At 44.9% G+C, this 20,275-nt stretch overlaps 1 protein-coding gene across 1 annotated transcript in view; it reads right to left on the bottom strand.

The window, feature by feature from the left end:
* Window positions 1–5,435: 5,435 nt before the first annotated feature.
* The window catches only part of FGD5 (FYVE, RhoGEF and PH domain containing 5), a 100,686-nt gene continuing 85,846 nt past the window's right edge, over window positions 5,436–20,275 (bottom strand). The window contains exons 13-20 of the mRNA XM_016209881.2: window positions 18,537–18,616; window positions 16,286–16,385; window positions 15,777–15,914; window positions 15,190–15,319; window positions 14,239–14,369; window positions 11,226–11,354; window positions 7,037–7,191; window positions 5,436–6,672 (exon numbers count right to left, since the gene is read on the bottom strand). Coding sequence (XP_016065367.2) covers window positions 6,636–6,672; window positions 7,037–7,191; window positions 11,226–11,354; window positions 14,239–14,369; window positions 15,190–15,319; window positions 15,777–15,914; window positions 16,286–16,385; window positions 18,537–18,616 — 900 coding nt within the window. The 3' untranslated portion in view covers window positions 5,436–6,635. The remainder of the gene's footprint in view (window positions 6,673–7,036; window positions 7,192–11,225; window positions 11,355–14,238; window positions 14,370–15,189; window positions 15,320–15,776; window positions 15,915–16,285; window positions 16,386–18,536; window positions 18,617–20,275) is intronic.

Genomic DNA, 20,275 nt, shown 5'->3' with positions numbered 1-20,275 from the left:
TTTTTTATCCTCACCCGAGGATATTTTTTCTACTACTTTTTTGGAGAGAGAGAAAAAAAACATTAATGTGAGAGAGACACATCAATTGGTTGCCTCCCACATACTTCCCAGCCAGGGCAGGGGATGAAAACTGCAACCAAATTACATAACATGCCCTTGACCTGAATTGAACCCAACAACCTTCAGTCCGAGGTCTGAAGCTATATCCACTGAGCCAAACCAGCCAGGGCAAAAGTACACTTATTTTACATTTTATTTACAAGAGAATAGTATAACTAATAAGGAACAAAGGAAATGATAGGCATACATACTTACATAGCAAGAATAGGCAAAACTTACGAAGATTCTTTAAATACTGGCATTTATCAAGTCAGTTTCTAAGAATGATTACCAGCAGGAAGAATTTTAGGAGGTTCAACCTATATGATTTAAGCTTTCGGGGGCAGAAATGTTGATCATACTCTGTTGACTGTGATTGTTAGCCTGTTGTCATGCTACTCTGTCAACACAGGACGCCCTTTCCTGTAAGACAGCATCAGATTCTCTGACAGTGTAGAGAACTTGTTCTGGGGAATCTTTCCCATGATCACCAGGAAGGACATCACGAGGGTGGCCACATAGTCATTAAGTTTCTCCAGAGAAGAGTTCCGTGGAAGGGGGTGTTTACTGGCTGGGCACCACCTTTGTGGTAGTACTGTGTCTAGCTCAGTTAGCCTGGTTTTCCCCTCAAATATTCACTTCTTTGGCCATATATTTCTTACAATGTTCGGCATAGTGTCGAATTCTAAGAGATGTCTTGCAATCTTGTCTGATGGTATCAGTGCCAGCTCTCATGCTTATATCATTTCAGACACTCTTGGGTCTTACTTTTCTTCAGTCAAGGATCTGAATATACACTGCAGATATACCCTGTAAACTGGCACTTCTACCACAGACTCGCAGTCTGGCAGCAAGCCGAGATCACTGCCCAGGACTAAGCTAAGTTTTTATTCTTATTCAAGGTGTAGCTGAGCTACCACCTCCTCTATGAAACCTTCCCAGACTCTCCCAACCCCAAATAACCCTGCCCATGCACAGTCTCCTGAGGCACTTGTAGACTCTATAGCTGCCTGGGTCCCACTCCAGACCTGCCAAAAGGGGAACCCCAGGAGAAAGATGTGGACCATGGGAGGAACTGACCTCGACTTAGGGGTGGCTATCTCAGACCGTAGACAGGGTTCTGAACCTACACAGCAGTCCCCATGGGCCAGTGCTCCCTCTGGCTGCTCCTCTCCACTTGCCGCCATCAGTCTGGTAGAATGGCGCAGGTTCTGGTTGCAGCATGTTGCAAATTTGTGGTCTCACCCCAGACACACTGCTCTGGCTTCACATAGCTGACAGGCTCAGCATTGTGCACTGCTTGCATTAGCTGATTTTATTTCTGAAAATAGTCCCCTTTCTTGGGGATGCAACCCCACCTCTCGGGGAGGGAGGGGGGCCTCAGAGGTGTTCTGTGAATACATGCTCTCTTCCTCTTGGACCTACTGTGTTCCAAGATGAGACTTCTTGTCAACTCTCATAGAACACATGTTAACCATAATCTTCGGGCTTCTCTTTTCACCATACAATGCAAATTCTTAAAGGGTTTGAGAATAGTAATTGATCAATATTTAGATTATTATTATTTATAAATCCATCTTAGAAATTCTGATCTGTTCCTTTATGTGAGAAAAATGTGCTGAATCCCTTAAGTCACTTACCTTAAAGGTCCTTCATATTTGAGTTTTCATTCTAACATCAATTATTAAATAACACTAGAAAGCAGTGTATATAAACAATTTTTTTAAAGCATGTGTATTTGGGTTTTAAATATGCAGTTTCCCATCTTCAGTTAAAGTAAATCTTGTGCATATAATTGCAAAAACATAGAACTGTATTTATTCACTGTTACAATTAATGTACTGAAATAATGTTGGATTATATGCATGGATTATATATATAATAACATTTAATGATTTTGCTTGGATACCAAAATGCAAAATATAGGCTGACTTAACATCATGTTTGTTATGACTTTGGAGAAAAGATTCCTACTGCTTGGTTCTCTGCAGTCAGAGATTTCTGTCAGTTATAGAAAAGAATTCGTATTGCAGGTGTCAGAAAATCACTCATAGTATCAGTTCACACACATTCAAGGCAAGCGATATGATGAAGCAGTTACAAGTGTGGGCTTTGCCAATTATGAGTGTGTGAAACTGGGTGACCTAATGTTTGTAACTCCCCGCCCTCCACACATACAGCAATTTCCTCATTTGCAAAATGGTAATACTAGAACTCACCTCAGCAAGACCTGGGAGAATTAAATGAAGTAACAGGGTTAAAGTGCTTAGAGCACTTCATGCAGAGATGCTTGCTGTTATTTCTTGCTAATAATTACATCCTGGTCTTCTAGGAGCCCGTGAGAGGTCAGTGCTGTTTAGCTGCTGGTATAACACTTGTGTTTGATTAGGGGCTTAAAAGATCAATAACATCAAACCAGCCTCCCCAATACCACTTACAGTAATAGTAGTAGTTGCCCAGATAATTGCCCTGTAAGTTATTCTATCACTAGAATAATCTCCCAAATCCATGGCAAGGCACAGCCCTTTCACTACACTAATTCAAACCATAGACTTCTTTCCAGAAGATGTGGTCCAGCGGGTGGACACAATGGGTGAATCCCTAGCAGCCATCCCACCTCCACTGCCCAGCTGACTGGTCTGTGCCAGTCACGGTGGGCCCTTTCCTAGTGACTATCTCAGGAGAGGGCAGGCGTAAGTGTGATCCTGAAACAGTGCAGAGGTCCTGCTGGGTGCTTCTAGGAAAAAGCTAGCTACAGGAAGCTAAGCTCTCTCTCCGTGGTGGCTGGGAACAGACAAGCCTGTAATCCCAACCATCAGTGTCAGTCACCAATCAGCCTCTTGGTAACCAGCCCTGGAATCAAGCTGACAGTGGACAGGTCAGAGAAACCCAAGGAGCTTGGCTCTTGGGGATACTCTCTAAGCCTGAACCTGCCCTGCTTTTGCATCTCTTCTTGTTGAGCTAGTTTTGTAATTGTTTAAATCAGCATGAGGTTGGTTTTCCTTTACTTGCTCTTGAAAAGAGACAACTGACTATAAACACTTGGAAGCACAGAAGCTTACCTGATCGCAGAAGCTGCAAATCACAGGCCAAATCAATTCACAGAATATTCCAGCATGCTGTAACTTTGTCCTGTAGCAGAAAAGAACTCTGGCTCCTGCCTGTTCCTACCACTCCTAGCTGAGGTGGCCTCAGTCTCCATTTAAGGCTTCAGTGTTCAGTGATGACATTTATATTGTCAATCAAATGAAAGACTGAACTAAATGAAGAAAAGACTAATTATATTATCTTTCAGTGACTGTAGCAGGGCTGTCAGGGTTTTTGACACTGGCTTGCATGGTGCATGCCCAAAGGTCAACCTGAGCATCAGCCCCTCACTCCACCCCTGCACACAGGACTAGGCTGCATCCAAGGGAGGATGAGTGGTCAGTCTGTCTGTCACTCAAAGTGTGTTTTTGATATGTAAAAGAGTTATTATTAGGACCCAGGAACTCATCAATGTCCTTGGATACTACTGTGTTTCTAGTGTGCTTTGTGTTAGTAATAATGAACAGAATTCTTCCGACTTACTGAGACTAATTCAGGCTGGAAAGACACACTTTCAGCCTGCAGAGAAGGTGTGAAGCCACCATAATCTAAGTGCTGCTGGCTTCCAGTAAAACCTTGCATTTTATAAAATGTCACTGATTCTGACAAGCAAGCAGAGGCCGACCCTGCAGAGGTCTGTGTTTTCCTGATTCGCATGTGGAGAGCTCAGGGAGAGGTCACTGAAAGCAAACAGGGAAGAAAAGACCCGATGAAGAGAGAAGTTCACGCTACCCACGCCTGGCACTCTCCAGGCCTGGTTTCTCTTTCTTACCATTTTCTTTTTCTTTTTTAATCATCACCCAAGGATATGTTTTTATTGATTAAAAAAAATTTTTTTTTTAGAGAGGGAGAGAGAAACTGATGTGAGAGAGATACATTGATTGGTTGCCTGCTGTATGCACCCCAACCGGGTATCGAACCCGAAACCTAGATATGTGCCCTGACTGGGAACCAAACCTGCAACCCTTTAGTGTATGGGACGATGCTCTAACCAACTGGGCCACCCGGCCAGGGCTCTTTCTTGCCATTTTCATGGAAAAGAAGGAAGGTATTTTTTGCATATTGTCTTCATTTTGTATTGTCACAGAGCAGGGCCCATACATTTTCACTTCGTATAACAATGCCATGCCACAGGTTTATGGTCTTCAGTCCACTTTCACAAAACGTTCATCTTGATCCCCTGAACTCTTTGGGAACCTGGACATCTGTCTCCATGTGAGAGATGAAGACACCAAAGTTGAGAGCTTCTGAAGTGAGTGACTTGCTCAGGGCCAGAATTCTAACTTCTGAGCCGTAGCTTGGCAGAATACTGCTTCCTCCCAAGAAACAGCCTTTGCTGGACGCACCCAGTAAAGGGGCTGCTCTGTGCCCAGAGAGCAGGGGGCAGAGCAGACACTGTGGGGGAGGAGAGAGGGGCACAGCATTACTTCCCGTGGCCATTTTTCCAGCCTCCGGGCCTAGTGGGAAGGAGTATCCCCAGGCCGGTTGGGTGGCTTCATCTGGGCAGGCCCCATGGGAAGCCTGGTGACATGGATATGTAAAATGGGCTGGAGGAAGAGCAGGGCAGGAAAGGAACAAAGAGTAAAGTTGGCCAGGAGAAAATGGCTGAACTGAGTATACAAAGAACCATATGAGAAGGACAGGTAAAGACAGGCTTGTCCTTGTCCAATCACACATGAACTGTGGAGGATCTTGGTGGCCCCTGCCACTTCTACAAAACCCATCGAGTGTATCTGATCTATCTCCCAGGTGTTTTTATTTGGGTAACTATTCACTGAGAAATAAAAGCCGTATTATTTCTGCTTTAGAGAGTATCAGAAATAGAATATTATATGGTAAAAGAGGCCTTCAAATGACTTCCAGACACATAATTCTACCTGGACCTCAGAAACTGACAATGGGTGGTGGCATACAGCAGGTTGGGGAAACTTCCACTGCCTGGTGCTGAAGTCCTGCTGTGCTTTTTAAAAACTCAGAGGGTCGAGAAGGCCCATTTGAATATGTCTGATGATGAAAATGATTCCATTGGGAGTAAGCCCTCAAAAATTAATTAAAAAGACCTGTCTGATCACTTAGAATCATTAAACATTTAATGCAAACATTTAAAAAGAACTGCCAACTAGAAAAAAAAATCCCCTGAAAATATTTAATGTATATAACTCCTTGAGATGGTGCTTTTTACAAAAAGTTTGTCAGCAAATGCCTTTTTTAGGGGACAGGCAGTAGGAGGATGGGACAGGACATCAGAAAATGATATGATTTTTTATTTTAATGAGAATAACAAGGAATCCCACCCATTCCCCTATCCCCCCAATTTGCTTTATGTAAAAATACTTCCAGCATAATGAGCAGCACTCATTAGCAGGAGGAGAGTGAGCCCTAGGCACCTAGAGAGTATCTTCAAGTCACTACTTCTGTGTTCCTTCGCTGTGTCCAGAGCCATTGGCCAAGACCACGAATTCATCTGCTGATCGTATCTTATTTTCTCTCATTTCATCTCTCTCAAGGTTTTGGTAATACAGAAAGGATTACCATGTCGAAATGAACAGGTTTTCATAAACATAACGCTGTCAGCTTGTGTGGGGTAAAACTCAAGAAGGCACACAATAAATTAAAGCAGACCCTGTCTCTTTGGAGGGTTTGCAGTGACCTCCGGGGCAAGGGCCGAATCTGCCAGCAGCTGAGCTTCCAGCACTGGTGTAGTGATGAGGACACCGTGGAAAGGAGGGAGTCCCTCCTATAGTAAGTCATTGTGTCAGTATACAGGTCACAGGACCAAATGGAGGAGGAAATCCTCGTCTTCCTATCCACTGCCGTGCACCATCCACGGTAAGGAGGACCCTTCCCTCTGAGGGTCGCCACAGCCAGGTTTGCACAAGTCAATTTTCCGTACATCCGTGTTTCGTACTGGTGGCAAGTTAGTCCACAGGACTCCATCTGCTATTTACTTAAATCCCTTGGAAACATAAAATTGGAGGTTGTAGCTCAGTAAAACAATAAAGTGCTTTCAATGAGAGTAGCTGTTATTTACTGGTTATTTCTTGTTTCACCTGAGGCACTGAAATCAACAATATGAAAAGTGACAATGTTTACCAGGAATAAAAATAGAAAAAGCTTGTTTCTACTAAAAAGTCTGCATTTCTAAAATGTACTTTTCTGTTGGATTCCATGTCTTCATGTTACTGAATTTTAACTCACTGCTGGATAAGGAAATAGTTTATGCTGGGGTGGGGTGGGGTGGCAAACACGAAGGCAGAAAAGGAACTGTCCATAAATATCCCTTAAGGGCTCCACTTGTGAAGGTGTGAGAGAGGGGGTTCCGGCATAAAAGGTCAGGCCTCCGTGCTGAATCCAATGAGTGTACAGATGAGTAGAGACACAGACTGGCTTCTGGAAGGATCCACACATCAGCCTAAGAGTTTATTCTGAGTCCACATGCTTGATAACTGCTATAACACACTTGCATCTTCCATGGCCTTGACCCACCTGTAAAACAAAAGAGAGGAGACTGTGCTGTGGTCACAGAACCTGTAAGTGACCAGACTAGATTACTATTAGCCTAAGGTCAGGGACCACACCATATTCATATTTATTTGTTTCCCCAGCTTGAGCAAAGGGCCTGGAACACAGAACAAAGGTTTGCTGAATCAATGCATGCCTGTATGAATAAATCATAATAATCTTTAAAAACTGCACAACTAAGAATAGGCAGTTCAGCTGTTCTGCTGTGGCCCAAAGGGACTTGATGGGACAGGGTGGCTGGAGGACAACAGAAAACCAAAGCCCCAGGTAACAACTAGTTTCCTTCTGAGAGAGAGGAAAGGAAATATAGGACTAGTTATTTTGGTACCTCTGAGCTGAATTGGTATCTTCTGCTTTGAAGCTATAAAACAGGGTTTTCTTGTGGTAAAGGTGAAAAACAGGTCCTACTTCGCTGCTGCCCTCCTCCTTTTCTGGGGCAATGGTGAACCCTAGCAGGGGCATACTCTCCATGGCCGCTGTGTCCTGCAGAGGACAGAAGGAAAAACTGACATTAAACACAGAACGATACACAGGCAACAGCTTGGCATTCAATGACACCTCCAATTTGAGGTGCATGATGAGTCCTTCTGTTGGGACATGCCTTGGACACGGTGAAATAACCACACACATACTCTTCATCCCCACTTCTTTCCAGGACCAAGCATAAGGAGGAAAAGAAACTTATCATTTTGTGACAGCCTATTAAGGTTCAGGCATTTTCACCTCCACCTTATCTTGTTTAATCTTCACAGCAATCATTAAAAATGTCACCCCATTCGAATAAGAAATTGAGGCTCAGAGTGAGTAAATAACTTCCAATTATCACACAGCAAGTAAGGGGCAGAGCCAAAATCTGGACTCATGATGACCTTCTAACCCCACATTCTTTCCACTGATTCAATCAGTCAGTGACTCAGCTAGTTTTCTAGAGTTACTTCTGATAACATATTCTATACTCATCGCCCCATGCCCTCATTCACAGGGCTTTAGGAATGGAGCACTTGGGGTATCTATGCTATAAAGGTGCTAACAATGCAATGAGATGTACCCAGAGAACATAGATGGACCTTAAAATCACAGTGCTTGATAGAAAAAGATTTAAAATATAAAGATATTTTTATATACACACATATTTATGCAAAAATACATGTTCATAAACAATACAGTTTTATAAAACCACATATAAACAAAGATATAATTAGTTAAGCCCATCAGAATGGTTGTGGGAGAAAAAGGAAGAGAAGACTTTGTGCATAAAAGGGAATCAATTTTCAAAGACTGCTAGATCAGAAAAATAATTTCACAAAATTCAGCATCTATTCATGATAAAAACTTGCAGCAAACTAGCAATAGAAGGGATCTTCCTTAAGCTGATAAAACACATCTATAAAATACCTATAGCTAACATCATATTTAATAGTGACATGCTGAATGTTTTTCCCCTAAGACTGGGAACAAGGCAAGAGGGAGTTCACTTTATCAATGAAATTCAACACTGTTCTGGAGGTCCTAGCCATTGCATTAAGGCAAGAAAAATAAATAAAAGACAAAGATCAGAAAGGAAGAAGTAAAACTATCTGTGCTTACAAAAACATGATTGATTACAAAACAACTACTAAAACTAATAATGAATTTAGTAAGGTCACAGAATAATTAAAAAAATATTTCTATACAACTAGAAAATAAAATAAATTCTATTCAAAATTGCATCCAAAAAATAAAATACTTAGGAATAAAGTTAACAGAAATGCAAGAACACAAGTCTAAGGCCTCTATACTAAAAACTGCAAAACATTAAAAGAGAAATTAAAGAGCTAAATAAATATAGATTAATACCATGTTCATGAATTGAAAGATTCAATATTGTTAAGATGCTAATTCTCCCCAAATTGATCTATAGATTTACCAAACCCTGCCATAATCTCAGCGGGCTTTTGTAGAAATCGATAAATTTATATGGAAACACAAAAGACCTAGAACACCCAAAACAATCTTTAAAAAGAACAAAGTTGGAGGACTGACACAACCTGACTTCAAGTTATAGTATGGTACTGTCATAAGAATTGATAAATAAGACACTATGGTACTGACATAAGGATTAGTAAATATTATCAGTGAAACAAAATAGAGACCCCAGAAGTAGACCCACACTTATTCAGTTATTTAATATGTAACAAACTGGTATATTCACAAAATGAAAGACTACTCAGCCATAAAAAGGAATGACCTATTGCTATATGCAACATGACTCAATCTCAAAAACATCACACTGAGTGGAAGAAGTCACATGTGATTCCATTTATATGAAGATCTAAAAGAGGCAAAACTAATTTATGGTGGGAAAAATCAGAACAGTGTGTCGCCTCTGGGACAGGGATGAGGTGGGGATTTATAGGTGTACCCATGATTAAAACCCATCAAACAGTACCCTATTTGGGCACTTCATTGTATGTAAATTGTACCTCAAAAGAAAAAAATACACAAATATTGAACCCTTAGGGGGAAGTACACTTTTAAAAACATCAAAAAGATGGGAGAGGGATTAATAAACAGATACTTGATCAAGGAAGCATAGTAAAGTGTTAATTGCATAATCTAGTTCATGGGTATATGACAGGTCACTGAAAATTCTTTCAACATTTATGTTTGAAATGTTTTATAATAATAAATATAACTAAATAATAAAATTTTAGAGAAAAGAAAAGGTTCCTGACAGTCACTTTCTCCCAGGACTGTCACTGAATAACAAGTTCCATTAACTTTGGTCAGCTCAGGGTACATGATGTGTTCACAGTACTGTACACAGTGACCACTGGCTATCCACATTATCAACCCTTTTTCTTTGATGGAATTTAAAGCTGGTCCTATCACTAGAATATGCTTATTGAGAAATTATACAAGTTTCTCTCTCTGGAAGATACTATTTTGGAAGCATACTTATTAAATTCATCTTTTAAAATCAACTTATGCTGTCTCTTCCATGACAACTGTTGCTTAGAACCTAGGGACTGTGGGTTTTCCTTTCTCAGAGAGGACTCACCTTCTCTTTGGTGGTTATTTAATTATCACTAGCCTTTGTTCATCTAAGCCAGCATTTCTTCCCAACATGTGTCCTGTGCAACAACAGTTCTGTGATGCTCCATGAGGAATGGCCTATGGTCAGGCCAGCTTGGGAAATCTTCACATCTTAGAGATCCACAACATGGCCTCGTTTATGAGAGATTCTGAGAAGTACGACTGTGAGGAAGTCCTACTCATTGTCTACCTAGGATTCTCTCAGAATCCCATTTCTAGAGAAGAAAACCCCTGCAGTGTCCTATGGAATGCCTGCTCAGGAAGATGCTGCCCTGGGCTGCAGAAGGGATTGTACATCACATTTCAGTTTGTCCTGAAAAGACCAAAATTCTCCCTAGCATAAAAAGCCCCATCTGTGGATATGTGAATGAAGAACTCCCTCAGGAAGGGTTCAACTCAACCAGCACCCGAGCAACTCAGCCCCACTGTAAGTCCCCTCTGTATGTCTATGTTCCTGCTGGCTTCTGGAACCCTTGAGGACAGGGCCGACTCCAGCCGTCACAGCTGTGGGTCCTTTGTGAGGGAAGCTTTATGTCCTGAAGAAGGAAGTTGCTTTGTCACTCGCCAGCATCTGCAGTCAGGGGAAAGGGACCAGCCCTGTGCTCTGTGCACATCCTCATGGGGTGAAGCACACACTCTCTGTAGCTGGATAGAATGCACTTAAGTCCCATTTTCAAAACAGATTTGTTTAGCTTTGGAAGCCACCAGATGGTGAGGCCTGGACAAGGAAATCTTTCACATTATCCCACAGGTTCAGCCTAGGTCAGGACTAGACAGCCCCCAGCCGTAGAAACACAGCCCACACCTGTCTACTCTGGAAGGAGGCTTGATTTCCAAGGCACTCTCTCCAATATTTTAGAAGATGTAAATGTAAAATGTCCTATAAAAATATGAACAAGTTTTACTTAATAGAAGAGTTGCTATGAGGCAATGTAGTTCCCTGATTTAAAAAAAAGCAGACAAAAAGTGTGGTAGTTTCCTTCAACCTGTTGAATTTTATCCCAAACAACCGAAGTGGGAGCAGAAAGCAGCTTTCTCTTACAGAGTGCTGGGCTTATGACATCCAAATATTTTGGTGCACAGGTCCGCACGCTGTACTGCCTTATCTCCACACAGAAATGGCAGTTTCCTTAGATTTGGGATGGACATGCAGTTAGTTGTGTGTCCACAGCAACACTCAGCACATGGCATTTCTCAATAAAGACTTGACATGGGAATTGGAACCAGCATCCAGGCCTTACACTGCCCTGAGGTGACAGTGTGCACACCCCACATGGACATTCTGAGGCTCAAGCTTAACCTTCAAGCCTTCACGAGAGGGGAGAGGGGAGAGGGGAGAGGGGAGAGGGGAGAGAGGAGAGGGGAGAGGTGAGAGGAGAGAGGGGAGAGGGGAGAGGGGAGAGGGGAGAGGGGAGAGGGGAGAAAGCATGAACCACCATTACCTCACTGGCCATGTAGGTGTAGAGCACTTTGCCTTTGATGACAAACCAGAGCTTCTTCCAGTGCTTCTTGCCTTTCTTACACCGGCTGAGATAGCCACTGATGGCGGAGCCCTCTCCGGAGGCAGCCACCTGGCAGACGGGAAGCAGAATGGTCAGGGCACCAGGTGGTGGTGGGCACAGTTTAGACAGAGCCAAAATGACACACAAAATAGTTGGCTGAGTGTTTATACTGCTTTGAAATCTGAGACTTGGATGAGGTCTCAGGATCCATCCAGCAAAGTCAGCAAAACAATCCTTTGGTTTGAGACATAGGATTTACTGACAAGACCCAAGAGTCAAAAACTGCCTCCAGGAGTGCTGCCCTGTAGAGGTGCTTCAGATTCCTGGTCATTTTCCCCAAGCCCCAAACCCCTGAATTATGAAACTGATACCTGGGGGAAAGGTTCTTTCTTCCTTCTAAAATTGGTTCTTACACTTTCAGCTTATTGACTTACTGCATTTAAGGAGGGATCCTCTTTGTACTGTTTACGTAAAGGTTTTCTCATCTCCTGCCTAATGGGATGTGTTAACTTCTCCCCTTCTTATTAGTAGTCATCTGTCACACAGGCTTTATGTGGGGGTTAAGAACACAGGCTTGGAGTAATACCAATCTAGGGTTCCAATCCAGGTGCTACCAGTTTGTAGACGGGTAATGTCGTGCAATTTATTTCCTTCCTCTAAGTCTCAGTTTCCATGCCAGTTAAACTGAAATTAAATAACACAAGACAGGTGACCTACCTAACAGGTACAATGACAGACCCACAGTAAGTGCTCCATAAATATTAATCTTACTATTAGAGCAAGGCCGCCAGGTTTAGAAATAATTTCATTTGATTTTCTCATTTTACAGATGGGGAAACTGAGGCTCAGAGGAATGGAGAGATCCATCAAAGGTCAAATCCCTATTAAGTTGAAGAAATATACTCTAATCTCTCAGCAAATACTCCAGAGGTCAACAAACTTTAGTGTAGGGAAAGGAAGCTAGGACCAGCTCTGGCTATTTTGAGCAGCACAGGAAAGAAACCTGCCTGCCACAGATCCAGGACTTCCCACACTAGACACTGGCTCCCCCCACACACACTTGCTGTGCTGAAACATCTCACAGAGCAAGAAAGTCAGCATGGACAGAACATGACAGGGGAAACCAATTCTGCAACTTCTCTTTCTGACAGAAGCTTGGGAGGCAACATTTCTGCAGACTTTCTCATGGGGAGCAAGTCTTACTGGTGAGGTGGAGCTCCTGGGAGAGGGCAGCAAGAGACTGGGGCTCATTTCTCCCGGGGAGATCCCACTGACTGCAGTCTTTGCTGGATAGTAAAAAGGTTTGTAACTTTGGACAAAAAGTACCAAAGGGCTGGCTGGGGCAGATCCACATGGCAGCAGGTCAGAGCAGCCTGACACTAGAAGGGTAAGAGCAGTGGTTCTCAAACTCTGCCCCCATGAAACACTCAGGTTTGATGAACTTGACTCATGTACATGTAGACCACCAGCACAGTGGGAGTGACAGGGAAAGCTTTTTTTTTTTTTTAAATCCTCACCCAAGGATATTTTTTCCATTGCTTTTCAGAGACAGTAGAAGGGAGAGAGAGAGAGACAAACATCGATGTAAGAGAGACACATCGACTGGTCACTTCCTGCACGTGCCCCAACCAGGTCCGGGGATCAAGCCTACAACTGAGGCATGTGCCCTTGGTCAGAATCGAACTGGACACCCTACAGCCCGAGGGCCGATGCTCTAATCACTGAGCCAAACCTGCTAGGGCAAGGGCAAGCTTTTCTTGATTTGTGGAAAGGGACTGGTTAAATAAATGATATGACAACCATACGATGAAAACGTGAGATTTATATGTCTGAGCAAAAGGGAAATAATATCTAAGAGAAATTAAGTGAAAATTCAGTATAATATGTTATCTTTTGGGTAAAAAGGGGGATCTACAAATGTACATCTTCATTATGTAGATACATTTTTTGCAAGGATCCATGAAAAACTTGACAGTGGTTACCCCTGGGGTAAGTAGGACTGAAGGAGTTCAGAGATGAAGAGAAATTCACTTTCATCAGATGTTCTTTTGTGCTTTTTTTGAAAAAAAAAATTTTTTTAAATTTATCTTTATTGTTGAAAGTATTACAGATGTCTCCCTTTTTCCCCCATTGACCCCTTTGAAATTTTTTTTTACCAAGTATGTGTTATTCCCAAGATTTTTAATATGCAGAAGGAATTAAGTTAATGGACAGAACTATATCCATTAAAGTGTTTCATCCCCTAACACTTTTAAACCCTTGCCACCTGCTACCTGATAATGAATATTAATGAAAAAAACTGGAAACAGCTGATCACACTTCTTTCAAAGTCTTGAATATTCACAAGCACACATTTATTTGTGATTGTGATTAGAATTTAGACATATAAGTCTGGTCCCATTTGCAGGATGGAATTGAGTTTAGCCAATTCTGAGGTTTCCAGCAAAGAGCGCCAGAGCTTCCAGGGGGCTCACCACCTGAGCCTGTTTGAGACCCCCCCAAGGTGAGAGGATGGTACAGCTCAGAGGACCTGCCGTGGGAGAGCTAAGCCAGGGCTGTAGCTGCTTTAGTTGGAAAAACCCAGTAGTCTGTGCAGTACCCTTGGGTACCAGGTCTATGTTATGGGGCAGGAGAGAAAGAAAGTAGAAAAGAGCAAGTTGGACAAGAGAGGCAGAGAGAAAGATGAGAAAGACATCTTCTAGCACCATCTACAACCATTCTGGGTCCTGCACTCTGCCACCAAGCAGGCATCTTCTCAGTCATGCCAGGAGACAGGCACTTCCCTTATTAGTGGTGTGTCAGTCCTTATAAACAGAATGTGTCCCACTAGGGGTCCTCTTTCTCCCAAAGAGCCCCGTCAGACTGGGGGAGGGGGTCTGACACTGTTCACAGAGGAGGACAATGAACTATCCAAATCCCAAGGGGCCCACGCAGGCAACCCCACCTGCCTTACCTCGGTCAGGGCCGAGGGGACTTTCTTCTGCTTCTTGAAGGTCGAGGGGTTGATGCTATGGAAGACGGACGAGAAGGTACTGCTCGAGAAGCGGTGGGAGGACAGAGGAAAGCTCATGCTCACTGGCCGCTCTGTAACCAAGACAAATTATGGGAAAGGGAGGTAAGTGTCCACATGGACAGGCACGCCAATTCTTTGCAATGCTTATTCCTGTAAATCAGAGTTCCAGTCCTTTCCAAGATGGAAACCAGCCTCACCGTGGGGTTTAAGGGTGACCAGAAAAATGGGCACACTTCCTTCTGCTGACACAAAGGCCCTGGAGCAGGGAGGGAAGGCTTCTCCTGGATGCTGGCCATCCCTTCTCCAGGTACCCAGGAGGCTGGGGCTGGGCTGTCCACTCTGATGGCCTTGGTGGTCCAGAGAACTGTTTGGTTTTAGGCCCACGATACACTTGCTCTCCCTCCAGTCCAACCCTACTTGGGCAAAGCCTGTCCCCTGAACACAGTCTCTCAAGAGCCAACTCAGCTTCCTCAGGCGCCTTTACCGGCGCCTTAGCCCTTCCCTGACCCACAACTCTGTTATCCATCTCACAATCCTTATCCCAAAAAGGGCCCACAGAACACAGGCCTACAAAGCATTCTCGAAAAGAGGCTGCTATGGCAAAGTAAATGTAAGCACCCCACTTACTGTCCCCATTACTGAGAGGCACTGACCCAGTGCTTCTCAAACTTAGCTGCCCATAGAACCCTTCTTCTGGGAGCACCTATCAAGTTTCCTTGGAACCAGCATTTTTGGAAATGTTGCCCCAGGTGTGAGTTTAAACCCCTAGTTCCTCCTCAAGGGCTGCTTTTGTCTGAGCCTCCCGGGAAAGTGGTTTCAGGTACCAACCACAGGCCAGGGAGAAACCACATGGGCCAAATGGAAGAAAGGTAAGGGTGGTCCCCAGGTTACCTCTCATCAGGCCTGGGATGTCCCCGCCCCTCTTCTTTAGCTCCCCGTAGCAGCCATCGCAGACCTTGGCCATCCGGTCCTTGAGGTACTTCAGAGGGTACTTGTTTCTCGAACAGTTCCGGCACACAATCTGCAGACCCAGTTGGGGATGCATGTTGGAGTGGTTCTCATCATCTCAGTGCATGCTTAGGGCCAGCATCCTCTCCCCTCTGCCTACCTGCCCCCACCTCCTCCAGGGACTGTGCTAGGTTGTCCTGCTTTTCCAGTGCAGCTGCATAGCTGTGCATGTGCTTATCTCTTTTTCTGATGAGCCCTTAACCACAACAGATACTTTTTTTTTTTTTTACAAGACAATAACCACGTATGCTAAGATTTTCTTTGGGGAGCATGGTGGTTTGTGGAAGGGGCCTGGAATTTGGCACCATGGTCTGAGGATATTAGTTAAGTGGGCATTAACAATCCCTACCTAGAAGAGTTGGTGTGAACACACCCAGCTCTGGGCCTGCATGCAACAGCTGCTAGGTACTCCTGAATCCCCACCCCACGCCACCCGAATGCACACACTCCCCCACAACCGGGTGACTCACCTTGCCACAGGCGTGGCAGTGATGACGCCTCAGGGTGAGGGAGAAATCACAGCCACAGTTCATGCACATCATAACATGTGTGACAGGCACCAGAGTGGGGGGTCTCTCCCCCAGGCTGACCCCCAACCTCTCTCGTAACTAGAGCAAAGGAATGGGGCCAAGCAGTATGGTCAGAAGATGGGCTCGATGGGTGCCCACTTTCCAGTACGGGGTGTGTATGTGTGTGGGACAGGGTGGATTCTAATTCTATAACCTCCCCCTCCCCACATCGTATCCTCCAGGAAGCTGATCTTGGGTTAGGAAAAGAGCCAACTGGAGGTATTGTGCTCCAGGCTGGGGTTGCACAGTGATTGCCCTGAGCCAGTAGGAATATGGTAGGAGAGGTGGGAGGAGAAGGAGGAGCCAGTATCCTGATGCAAAGAGCTGTAAGTCTTCCTGGGTGTGTGGCCCACCCAGGGAAACCAGGGCTGCGTGGCTGGTGTCAGGTGGGTCCTAGGGCCTCCACTTACCTCCACGCTGTGGTGGAAGGCAGCCAGAGCCTGGGCCTTGTAGTCCTCAGGGAGGGCTCTGCTCAGACAGCTATGCCACTCGTCCCGCTCTGCACAGGAGCTGTGGACACAAGCTGGAGTTAGCGAGGGTGCAAGGGGGAACTAAGTCCAGGGAGGTCCCCTGCCCCCCCCCACGCCTGAGCCTCTTGGCATCTGAAATCCCACCAGCAAGCCAGACAGGCTCAGGTTTGCACTTCAGCAGGGTGGCCAGGGCACCCCCAGGCCACTTCTTCACCTGCAACATGGGAGTGTCAACATTCTTCCTCTAACTCCTGGGGCTTTTGTGGGAATGAACTGACACATGGGATGTAGATGGACTTTGTCAATGGCAAAGCAAGGGGTATTACAGAGGCTCTAAGGGGTCCACACTTCAGGAGGGATGAGTGAATAGGGGGTAGGGGGAGAAGAGTAGACAGAAGCTGGCATAAGCCAAGGTTCCAGTCTCTCCAACTGTCCCCACAGTTTTCCACATCACTTCCTAGGCACTCATTCATCCAAAAGCTGACTTCCCACATCCCTGTTCGGTGCCTGGAAGTTTTCCTGTGTGGTGACAGCCAGACTGGGCTGTGAGCTGCCTAATTCTCACAGGAACCACTAGGTGTCGCTCCCATCCTGCACTAAGTATGCAGCCTCAGCCAGAAAAAGACAGTTTGGTCTGGGAGGGAGGAAGGGTGGCGGCCAGCCAGATGCCATGTCCCTAAAATGAGATGTATGGTCCCACTGTCCCTGGAAGATTCAGTGTGAAGTAGCTGGGTTAGCAGGAAGGTGACCATCCTGTCAGTGACAGTGGCTCCTTGAGTCCACTGGCCAAAGGGCAGTGCCCCTGCCTGAGAGAGAGGGGCAGCACCACCTGAAGGGCTGAGCCTGTCCTGTTACCACCCTCACCTGATGGTTGGGTGAACAGAAACCACACCCGGGGTCTCCCCAGGTCTCTGATTTTACCTAGAGATGAAGGGAGAAGAGGTCATGGAACCCCACAGGCATCACCTCCTCCAGGAAGCTTCCCCTCACTCCTCCAGATGGGGTCACTGCTTGGAATTCCCCCTCAGGCAGTAGTAGTAGTGGAAAAGCACTCTGGGTCACACAGTCCTGCGTCTGAACACCAGTTCTGCCTCACATGGGCTGTGTGACCCCTCTCTATGCCTCAACTCCCCAAGCATGGAAGGAGCTGCAAGGCCCACCTTCAAGGATGGTGATGAGGGTCAGAGGAGGGCTTGAGACCCAGCAGGTGCCCAATGCAGGTTACTCTTGTCATCATCACTATTAATTCTTACAGCAGTTATGTTCTGTATTGTAACCAGTTCACAACTCCTACCCAGAATGTGGGGTCCCCCCCATCCTGAGCAAATCAAGGCTTAAATCGTTTGTGTCCTCAGCAGAGAACCTGGCACTGAGGAGCGGCTAATAAACGCATCTATGAGACAGCCTGTGGGTCAGTGTGTGCACATCCCATGTCACACCAGAACCTCCACCCCACACAAACGGCACTGCTGACAACCCTAGGTCATGCACTACCTGACAGGGAAGGCACCCAAGCCTTGGGAACCCTGTCCTGCCTCTACCATGCCCAGTGCAGCCCTGGCAGGAGCCACACCTCCCTGGTTTCTGGGCTTGAGCTGGCCTTGCCTGGAAAGCAGGGTGGGGGGTGCAGGAGGTGGAGCTTTTTCACTGCCTAAAGCCAGTGAGGAAGGACCCCTGGGCAGCCTGAGGGCTTGGAGAAAAACAGAGGGTTCTGAGAGAAAGGCCAAACCCCAAATCAGGGAAAGCTAGATGATGAATGCTCACTTGTTATCCTTTCTCTCCAGACATGAAGCCGAAAAGCAGGAACTTTATGAAATAGGCGCACAATGCATTCTTTACTCACCTTAACTTTTCATGTTGCTATAAAGACCCAATAATCTGTAGAGCTTTACAACCGTAAGATATTGTTATTGTTATATTTTAAGAAAAAGGGCTCTAGAAACCCCTGAAGTTCTATGTAAAATTTTATGTACATTTTTTTTGGGGGGGGGGAAGCCAGTTTTATCAGATTCTCAAAGTGGCCTATGATCCAAAAATGATTAAGAAACACTGAAAAAGAAAAAGTCCTTTGATCCAAAGGATACCAAAATAAAACCAAAGACACATCCAACATTTGTTATTCCAAACTTTCCCAACTGGAAAACTCTGTCGCTTTATCCCCCAGGCCTTCCCTCCTTCCTCTTCTTCATACCTTGCAGACAGAGTCAGGCAGGATTCAGAAGTCTCAATCTTTAGGGCATAGGGCACTTTCTCCATCACAGGGCGGCTGACCTGGAAACCAAAAGAGGCACCCTCAGGGCAGGGGCATGAAGGGGCAACCATAGACTAGATTCTTCCTCTGGTCCTGCCACTGCCCCTCTCTAAGCCTGAGTTTCCTCAGATGCTCTCAGAGACATGGCAGATGCTCTGTGTGTGTATGCGTGGGGGGGGGGGGGGGGCTGCCAACTCCAGCTCTGATTCTATCCATGGTCCTTGGCCACTGACTACCCCAGGAAGGCCTTGGAGCTTCCCTCTTAGGGCCCAGCCTCCTGCTGCACAATTACCTGCTCAGTGACCACTCTCTCCCATTCTGTTGGACTCCTCAGTGGAACCTTTGGTTCAAAAAGAGAACAAACCTCCCTACTGAGAAAGGTGCTTCCTTCTTCCCCTTTCTCTTGTAAAGACCTTCCAGGACCTAGAGAGACCCCCACAATGCCTCTTCCAGCTCTCCTCCCCAGCTTCACCTCCCGCTCCATTCTCCCATCTCAGTGTTCCCCTCTCTCACTCCACTGTTAGAACTAACTTCCTAAAGCCTCCTGCCCATTAAGCCCTCCCAGAATCCCCATTAGCTCCCAGCCATCCTTGCATCTGGGAGAAGTTACACTGAGCTAGGCCACACATGACCAGGACTCCTTCCTTCCTGTCTCTCTGCCCTTACCCACGAGACTCTCCAGCTGGGCTGGCATCTCTCTTACATTTGTTTAAAAAATATCTGCCATTTGAACAAATATTTGCACCCCAAGTTTATAGAAGCATTATTTACCATAGTCAAAAGGTGGAAGCAACCCAAGTGTACACATCCATGGGTGAACAGACAAACAAAATGTGGAATATTATTCAGACATAAAAAGGAAGGAAATTCCGACACATGCCACAACATGGATGAACCCTGAGGACATAATGCCAAGCGAAGCAAACCACTCACAAAAGACACATACTGTGTGATTCCACTTCCATGAAGTGCCTAGAGAAGGAACCCTCATGTACTATTGGTAGGTTTATCAACTGGTGCAGCCACTATGGAAAACAGTATGGAGATTCTTAAAAAAATTAAGAATAAAACTACCATATAATCCAGCTATTCCACTTCATTTCCTTTATCCAAAGAAAATGAAAACACTAATTCAAAAAAATACATGCACTTCTATGTTCACTGCAACATTATTTACAACAGCCAAGTACAGGAACAACCTAGTGTCCATTGATAGATGAATGAATAAAGAAGATGTGGTGCATATATATAATGGAATATTACTCAGCCATAAAAAAGAATGAAATCTTGCCATTTGTGACAACATGAATGGACCTTGAAGGTATAATGCTAATAAGCCAGGAGGAGAAAGACAAATAATGTATGATTTCACTCTATGTGGAATCAAAAGACAAACAAAAAACTCAGATACAAAGGAAAGACTGGTAATTACCAAAGGATAAGGGGGTTGGGGGGGGGACAAAAGAGTAAAGGAGGTCAACTGTATGGTAATGGATAGTAACCAGACTTTTAAGGGTGATCACTTTGTAGTGTATACAGATGTTAAGCTATAATGTTGTAAACCTGAAACTTATATAATAAAAACTTAATATATTAAAAAAATCAGAGAGAGAGAAAGTGGAGGGGAATGGGGAGTTAGTGTTTGATGGGCACAAAGTTTCAGTTTGGGAATAAGAATG

This window comes from Miniopterus natalensis, chromosome 15, assembly GCF_054644295.1.
Source record: "Miniopterus natalensis isolate mMinNat1 chromosome 15, mMinNat1.hap1, whole genome shotgun sequence".
In the NCBI taxonomy this organism is placed as follows: Eukaryota; Metazoa; Chordata; class Mammalia; order Chiroptera; family Miniopteridae; genus Miniopterus; species Miniopterus natalensis.
Note: the sequence above shows the minus strand (reverse complement) of the source record. Positions and strands in the feature narration are given on the sequence as shown.